The 9,317-nt window shown below is 44.1% G+C and overlaps 1 protein-coding gene across 12 annotated transcripts in view; it reads left to right on the forward strand.

The window, feature by feature from the left end:
- Positions 1-9,317, forward strand: part of slit2 (slit homolog 2 (Drosophila)) — a 97,849-nt gene that overhangs the window by 49,780 nt on the left and 38,752 nt on the right. For all 12 annotated transcript variants that reach the window (XM_005741121.1, XM_005741123.1, XM_005741124.1 and 9 more), the window contains one exon: positions 8,813-8,884. In XM_005741121.1, coding sequence (XP_005741178.1) covers positions 8,813-8,884 — 72 coding nt within the window. The remainder of the gene's footprint in view (positions 1-8,812; positions 8,885-9,317) is intronic.

Consider the following 9,317-nt stretch of genomic DNA (forward strand, 5'->3'; position numbering starts at 1 on the left):
GTGTGTGTGTGTGTGTGTGTGTGTGTGTGTGTGTGTGTGTGTGTGTGTGTGTGCGCGCTCGCGTGATTGTCTCTGCCTGTCTTGTCATGGTTTGTAAACTGTGAATAATGACACCAGGGTGAGTAAGTGATCGTCAGTGCAGTCCTCTGCTACTCTCCACACTCGTGCTCACACGTTATGCCTCTTTCCACAGATCTGCTAACCCCTCATTCCTGATATACAAACACACTCTCCCCGACCACAGACCATAACTTCCTAAGCTCAGCTGTCAATCTCACCAAAAATGTTGCTAGAGGGGGGAAAAACTGACTTCTGTATTTTATAGCTGTATCAAAACCATTTTTGTGCCGTTTAGTTGTTTATTTGTTATCATCAGTGGGTCGCTTTGAACGGCAAAAAGCAGCAGATGGGCTGTTAGGGTTTTAATGATGACAATTTAAGCGTCAGACTAAAATAATACACATGCAGGTTAGGGATCTTTCTCACCACTCCCTCCTTAAGCCAAAGCATTTACTTTAAATAGAATGCTTCTGGATGTCTGACTGTGCGGGACTGCAGGATGACAGATGAACTGCACAAATGAATGATTGATGTATGAAAAGAGTGATGCAATGATTGAGCGATCAGGAGAATGGTGCAGCGATTGATGGATGAAGCGAATTGTGGGGGAAAAATTGATGGCAAAGCTAAGTCTGAAAATGACAAAGGATCGTTGGGCACCAGATTGATACATTATCCGCTAGTGAGGTTTTTTTTTTTCTGTAAGTCGCTGAGGTTTTAAATGGAGAGGAGGCAGACGAGAAGGGAGGTGGCTGCTTGCTGCTTCAGCTTATTGGGTCATGGAGTTTGTGGCAGATCAGGTCAAAGACGTGGGTGAAAAACTTTCTGACCTGGCAGTGGATAGGCAGGCTGAGGCACACATGCAGGCAGATGCACAAACCCACACAAATGGACACAGACGCACAATCATGTGCTGTCACTTTCTATTTATCTTTTCTATTTATTATTGTATGGCAGTGTAAGAGGCAAACAGGAAAAGGATATGATGTCACTCACCAAGGGCTTGTGGCCACCAAGTGGTCTGGCAACTCATCCAGTGGAGGTCATTTTAGCTGTGGTGTGTGTGTTTGTGTCTACATCTTGTGTGTGTTTTGGACGCTCTTCCAGGCAAAGACTGCAATAAATTTGGTCATAGTGCTGAGCTGGTTTTAAAATTCAAACAAATGCGGACACACACACACACACACACACACACACACACACACACACACACACACACACACACATAGCCTATCTGTCATAGGCAGTGTGTAGGTGTTAGCGTTGGGGTTATTGACTCGTAGAGACAGAGACAGCAGCGAGCAGCGAGTGAACACACTGCTATCGGAATACGATTAATACTGTCTGGCTGATGGATTAGACTCATTACAGAAGGAGCAGGGCAGGAGGAGGGTGGTGCAGGGCATGTGGGAGAAAGAGACAGAGAAAGTGGTGGAGACAAAAGGATGGAAAGACCCCCAAAGGAATGAAGAAAAATCAAGATGAAAGACGAAAGGGGGGGGAAGAGAAATGTCAGGAAAGAAGTTAAATTTGTGGAATGGACGGAGACATCAAAGATGAAATATTCCATTACATTTAAATACTCTTTAATTAAAATGAGATCAAACATCTTTAGAAATCTGGAGGTTAAAAAAACTGAAAGTCCAAGTTGACCATTAGAGGGTGCTCAAAAAGCAGTCTCCTTCAAAGATTTCACTCAAATTATGACCAATACGAGGCTCTACACAGGCACCACTGAACAACTGGTTTGAATTGTTGCATTTCTTTCACTCATTAAAACTGTAAGCCCTCTTTGGGATATGTACATATGTTTATGTTCTTAGAAAGAAGGAATCTTTATCATCGCCAATGCCAGTTAAAGCAGCTTGACTGATAAGCACATGCGCTAGATCAGTAAACTCATGCATGTGTTGATTTCCTGGGGATTAAAATGTTCTCAGCATCTCCGGCATTTGATGTTTCTCCTCTTCCATTTGCCAAAACATGTCTTAAAATGCTTGCAGAATGACGGGAAGAAGAATTGCTTCTAACACGCGTGTTGGAGGAGCACAGGTGCAGGCCACAGTGGGATGGCCTGCTCTGTTGAGCCAGCTGCAAATCTAAATATCATCATCAGATGGTCCCCATTATTAAGTGCTTCTCCTCATATGTAATTACTGCATTACTGCGAGCCATGTCTATCTCTCCGCTGTGAGTGTGTGCGTTAGTGCAACAGATGTATTTCTCACTTGTCTATAATTACACGTGTAAACATTTCAGATGATGTCATGGTCTCAGAACGCTGACTAATCCGTTCCTGGGCTGGAAAGCAACGTAGTCAGTCTGCTTTTACACACACACGCACACATCCAAACACACACACAAATGTAAGATTTTTTTCAGCTTTGTTGTTTTACCAGCTAAAGAAAAGAGGGCAATGTATATTTAGTTTTTAGTTTCCTCAGCAACAAGTGTGGCACGTGGCTTGCAGCTGGCTTTGTTAAAGAAATAACTAACTAAATAAAAGATTGGTGAACAATTGAATGAAAAATGCGTGAGCTATTTATGTAGGAGATCAGTAGGCAGAATGTTGCTTTTCTGCTGAGAAATCTTGGCTTTGCTCTCTCTGCATTCAAACTATAATCGAGGAAACATTGCAAAATAAAACCTCAAAATCAGCTGGAAAAGTAACACAGCTCTTACCACATGAGCTTCTCTAAGCTGGGCATTTTGTAACTCACGGAGGCAACACACACACACACACACGTGTGCACATACACGCACATACACACACACACACACATGCGTGCGCACCTTCTTTCGGGCAAATTGCCACCTCTGCAGGACAGGCGCACCCACGTACACACAGGGGACATCTCTGTCAAGTGAAAATGTCCCATAGGTGTCCACCCTTGCCCCGTAACCATAGCAACCCTCTCACCTGGTATTCAAAGTATGTGCGTGAGGTGTGACAGTGAATAAGGGAAATAGACAATGAGATGGGAAGAGAGGGAGAGAGTGAGGAGGACTGCAGATCTGTCATTCATGAGCAAAGTCAATATTAGTTTAGGAGAGGGGGACTGAAGGAGAAGGCTGAAAGAGGAGGCGATCTGTGTGTGGGAGGGTGTGTGTGATTCTGCATAATAACTATCTCTTTAAGGAGGGAATAGTAAGAATCCTTTTTTTTGTTCGTTTATTAGTTCTGAAATTCTGCTGCCCAAGATTTACAAGATGTGCTTAAATTTAAACCAGAGAGATCATGACGCGCACACCAGGCGCACGCATTCGTCCACACTGCCAGGTGCCAGTCCTGGCCCAGTGCGCTCAATAATCCTCGGCATTGTCTTCAAAAGGTCTACTCTCCTCCTTCTCCTTTCTCCTCTCATCTCCTCTCTTTTCTTTGTGAGTCTTTCTCCTCCTAATTGCTCACAGAAGTGTGATCTTTGGGGGTCCACTAATGGCACCACTGCTGGAGGATCCGACTGCAGACACGCACACACGAGCGCATACTGAATGTCCCAGCATCATTTTTAGCCTCCCTGACCATCTCTTCATAAAGCCCCTCCAGCAAAAACTGAAACTCACTCCTTCTCCTCCTCTTCTTCACCTTCTCCTCCTTTTTTCTTTTTCCTTTTTGACTCTTTCCAGCTTCGTCTTTGCCCATTCACACATTCTAAAACTTAATAGGATTAAGGTCTCCGAAAGGGATTTGAACAAGATGATTAGTTTACTGCACTGCCAACTCCGACTCATACCCTACCACACACACACCCACACACACACACACACGCTCTGCCACAGGAACCCCCAGTCTGCTGGACCTGGGAAGAATCTTGTGGCGGTAGGCTTCGTACAAAAGAGATTCAGAAACTGTGTAACAGTAGGTAAGAGTTTGTGTATGTGTGTCCGGCGTGAGACACAAAAAACAGGGAGGAGGGGAAAGGATGAGGGGTGCATGTGTGAGAATTGAGTAGTGCTCTTTCATGCTTAGGTCTTCTTAGACACGGAGGGTGTCAAAAGCCCCCCTCACATTGAAAAGGTCCTTTAGAAAAGCAGCTCTAAGCTCTTAACACTGAAGACCTGACTCTGTCGCGCATACACTCCTGCGCACACGCGCGCACACACACATCCTGGACCACCAGAGGTGAGAAAAACAGGAAGATCCGTAGAAGATCCATTCGCACCAAAATGGATTTCAACAGTGTGAAAACAGACACATACAGCCAGCATCTGGACAGATGTCTCACATAGTCAGACTGGTCCGCTTTGCCCTCCTGTTCACCTGTTTTAAATTGAGTCTGTACACAAATCATAGCCACTAACCACTGTCACTTAAGGTTCATTTAGGGACTATACTGGAAATTAGGTGTTAATTAGAGCTAAGTAACAGACTAATAAAACACTAGAATTTCACTCATAGAAAATGGAGTGCAGCATTCTTGGATGTTGTGTTTTTACCCAAACACCAAGTTATGTCATTTGCAAGATAATAACATGAAAATGCTCCAGAAGGACCTACAAACTTGATTAAGAAGTAGAATTGAGCAGCTCGAATTAGCTGAAGTTAACTCAGACAACCACTGCTCATGCAAGGAAATCCATACCCCAAGCAATGCACAACTGTAACAATTGTAACCCTCCCTACATTTGGAAGGACCGTAAATGTCATTATTTCTGTTGTAAAGTTGCAAAGTTGTGTGTTTTAACACAGGCTTCTTTGGGGCTTTCCTTGCTTTTGGAGTCAGCCTCAAGTGGCCATTTGAGGAGTTTGAGTTTTCGACACTTTACTGTTGGTTTTACTTTTCTGCCCCGGAGCTTGATGCTTGGTTTCATTGTAGCCAAACTCACAATTTAGTATTGTCATTTACACATTTTTCTGTGATGAGACCGAAAAGCAAACGCTGCCCGGCTTTGGCACACCGAGGCGTCGGCCAAATCGTTATAAAGGACGAAGAGTGGTCTGAGCATCTATGCTGACATTTAAAATGTGTGACCACAGCGAGGATTAGAGGTTACAGGAAGCCGGCATTTTAACTGCTTTTTGGTAACATTCCTGACCAAAGACTTTTTTCATTGTTTTCAAAAAGCTCAAGTTTTCTGGTGCACTCCAAAACCTGAGGCCAGCATTTTAAGATTTATCTGCGCTCTCAAACAGCTCAGTTACTGAGTGTGAAAAATAACAGCTTGGTGTGGATGGAGGGAGAAAACAGGGACACCAAGTTTTTTTAGATTTATCTTTCTTAGGGTGGATGTCAAAGAAAAAGTGCAACACAAGGAAGAGAGTGAAATGGGACAGAACATTTTCGGTCCTTGCTGCTGTGAATTTGATGCATGTACAGTATCAGCATCGTGTGGCACCGCGTCTGTGTGTGTGTGCGGTTAAATCTCTTTTTCTACACATCATGGATAGAGGCTGTCAGCTGTTTGTTTCAGCAGCGACTGTGCCTAGGATTGGTGCGTGCATGTGCATGCATCTGTGGGTGGACGTGTGTGTGTCTTCTCTTTCAGAAGGTTCCTAACTTAGCAGCATGATATAGTTCCTGTGTGGGTCTAATACCCCCAGCCCCTTCAAACAAAAACACACACGCACGGACATGCACACGCTGGGCTCAGCGGGAGCCTCTTTTAATGAAGCCAGCCTCCCAGTTCAGGCTTAAGGGGCAGAGGTGAGGGGTTAAACCTTGGGGAAGTCCAAAAACAAGACCAATTTAAGAGAAGAGGAAAAGACAGAGAGAGAAAGAGAGAAGGATGAAAAGGAAGAGGAAGTTTGAGAAGAAAAGATAACGTGGTGGGTTGAACATTCACTAAAAAATCATTTAAGTGGAGATGAAACTGAATCAGGTGCATTGGCGCCAAACGGAGGAAGAAAATCCACTCCAAAGTCGCTAAGAAGTCAATTTACTAGGCGGGATATTCACTCTCTCTTTCTTTGGTGGTCTGAGTGATGAATAGGGTTTAGTGTGGCCTTCTGCACTTCCTTAAGAGTCCCCACATTAACCCAGACTAGCACTCACATGTGTATGCATGTACTAAGTGTACATGAGTGTGTTGTGATATGTGTGTACGATATGTAAGTGTTTGTGTGTGTGCAGTCTGTCTGTTGTTGTGCATCACAAGGGCAGAAAAATTGCTCAGAATCAATTTTCAATCATCTCAGCGCTTTCGAGGATGACGGTGTGTGTGTGTGTGTGTCTCTCGCTCTCTCTCTCACACACACACAGCACTTCTTTCCTGTCCTCTGATGTTTACCAAGCTACATTACTGTAATTGCCACAGCAACAAGTTGTGTGTTCCCAAGTGAAGTGTCTGTGTGTGCAAACAGTGAAGGTTGTGTGCAACCTAAAGCACAAACTGTCGAGCTGTCAGAGCTTCACATTTCCGACGTTAACAACTTTTTACTGAATGTTACATCTGATACAAAGATGTAGTGGATGCACACACTGGGTGCTATATGCACCGCTGTGTGTGTGTGTGTGTGTGTGTGTGTGTGTGTGTGTGTGTGTGTGTGTGTGTGTGTGTGTGTGTGTGTGTGTGTGTGTGTGTGTTGGGTTAAGTTAAAGAACATTTATTTGGATTTCGAGCTCCAGCGGTTAACGGAGCACGGCTGTTTTCCAAACCCCCTTGGTCCTGTAAAAACAGTATCAGGATACACTCTATTTGATTCAGACCAGCCACTTTGTGTGTGTGTGTGTGTGTACGTATCTGCATAAAAGAGAAGAAGCACACGTGTGTTCGCTTTGCGTGTGCAAAACAGCAAAGGTGAACACATTTTACTGGGGGGGGCTGCAACTAATTATTGCTTTTTCCCGTCACAATTTTCCGGAGCTCAGCGTGTCGTTCTCAGATCCTTGTTTTGTCTGACCGGTAATCCAACATCCAAAGATTCTCAGCATACAATGATTCACAGGGCAGAGAAAGCAGCATCATAACCACTTGAAAGATTAGGCAGTTGTAAAAAATGATCTACGTCTTCTATTGATCATCTTACATTTAATTCTCTTGTGTTCGCACAAATCGCCAGCTTACATTTGGCAATTATGTGCGGAAGAAATAAAAGCCCAGAGACTCTGAACTGCAGCGATGTAAAATTGAACTTCTATATGCAGGAATAGATCCATCTCGAATGCAACGTTCAGCACACTTTCACTGACTTAAAGTGCACTCACTTGTGTCATTTTGACACTTGAGAGTGAACTTGTGCCTCAGCTCTGACACTTTGAACATCTTCAAAACATTTACCTGCCAACGCCACAATCTGTTGCCGTGGTTGCAGAATGATGGATTACTTTTCTTCAGTATCACTCCTAACACACGCCTCTTAAAAAGCTACAGTTACCAGAGGACTCTTGTTTACATTGTGTCTTTGTGCCCCTGCTGTCTGTCTCAGCTGTCAATCCAAAGCTCACAGCAGCTAGCCAGCCCTCCCACAGGCTCGTAAGCTAAAAGAAGCATTTTCATTGTCTTTTCAGTTGGATATTAAGGCTCCAAATGAACAAGCCACTTTGTTGTTTTTAGTCTTCAAAACGCCCCGCTTTGTAATTTTTCTCTATTACTGGCAACAAATTACCACTTCAGATGAAGGGCTGGAAGCAGCAGGTGGAGAGATACCTGTAGCGCTGATTAAACGATCACAACTGCAGGAATGCGAGGAATGTGGATGGGCATTAGCTGTTAGCCGATTAGTGTGGCAGAGGACACAGTTGGGGTCGAGAGCTGGAAGGTCAAAGGTGAAAGGTCAGGTGGTCTGTCTGGAACTTGGGTTTGTATTGGAAGCAGAGGACACATGCAGAAACACTCGCTACCGGGCAGCCTGTGGTGCTTTTAGGATGCCTGAGTGTCATCTTTCCAGAGCTGCTTGAGTGCTTTCATTTTACATGCTGTAACACATTTTGACCCGACAGCTGAATTCATTCTTGTGCCTGTGCTTTATGTAATTTATTTATATTTGCACATGTGCGTATGTGATTAACACCTCTGTTCGTGTAACTATTTGTGAGTACATCCTTCGGCACCTTTAAGGGCATGTGTGTGTGTCCTTTATAAACCAAGCTGCAGCACCAATGAGTGTTAGGATGCATGTCACATGATGGCAAGCACTATAATAACATTTAGTCAGTGAAGCACCTGTTTGTATGTTTGAGGGTATTTATACTTCTATGGGTGCATGCATGTTAGCACGTTCTGCATGTATATCACTGACTGCAGTAAGTGTTTCCTTTTTTAATGCCAACCTGTCGCTTTTTTGAAGTAGCTAAAAATTAAAGTGTATGTAAACTCCAAAACACACACACACACACACACACACATATCCATCACTCACTCCTTAAAAGCAGGGGAGGAGAGGGTGGTTGGAGTGAGGTAGAGATGAGTGGGAGTGATGAAAGAAGGAACAGAAATCTGAGGTAAGTGGAGGTCACTAGTGCCCCCTACAGGCTGCCGGAGGGCTCAGAGCCTCTTCGACCTGACTCGTGTGGATGTTCAAAGCAGACAGTTGAATTGCATCTGGCTCTAAATGTGTGGACACTTCACAAAGGAAGTGTTTTATGTATCCCTGAGAGATGAACCAAGACGGCTGATTATATTTGAGGAAGAAGTACTCTGTGTTGATGGAACTCAATTTTGCAGATGATCAATCTGGCTCTGAAGCCCTCCACCCACAACTTCTGCATTTTGATGATTATATCAAGTACTTAGTCTGCAAAGCAAGTGGCCCTGTGATAGCTTGGCTTAACTCTGTGCTGCCTTTATTTTTTCTGTCTCCTTCTCTGTACAGTGATCTCAGCGAAAACCAGATTCAGGGAATTCCAAGGAAAGGCTTCAGGGGAGCTGTGGAAATCAAGAATCTGTAAGTAGAACCTGTAACACTCTCTCTGCTTTTATGTGCGATGTGGTGTAGTGTGGTGTGCATGCGGTTCTATAGGCGTTCACAAGTATGTGGCACCTCCTTTCCGACATGTTTGAGAATGTGCACAGCACCCATTTGCCTGTGCATCAATATTTAATTGTGGTAAATGTCATGTGCCTCCTGCCTGCTGTATTGACTGGCACCGCTGCTCGTTAGCAGCTGTGTGCGTGTGTGTGTGTGTGTCTGTGTTCATGCATTAGAGCGCGGATTACACTGCGTGTGTCACATCACTGGCATTTTGCCGTTTCCTCCCTTTGTTTTGCCTCACTCCGAGTTATGATAATTGTTGGTCATTTCACAGGTAAAAGTAATTGCCCATCTTTAATTCTATAAATATGGATTTCTCAACTTTTAGGGCTTCCTGTGGTTTTTT

Source organism: Pundamilia nyererei, unplaced genomic scaffold (genome assembly GCF_000239375.1).
Source record: "Pundamilia nyererei isolate P.nyererei 1_Seehausen unplaced genomic scaffold, PunNye1.0 scaffold00107, whole genome shotgun sequence".
Taxonomy (NCBI): domain Eukaryota; kingdom Metazoa; phylum Chordata; class Actinopteri; order Cichliformes; family Cichlidae; genus Pundamilia; species Pundamilia nyererei.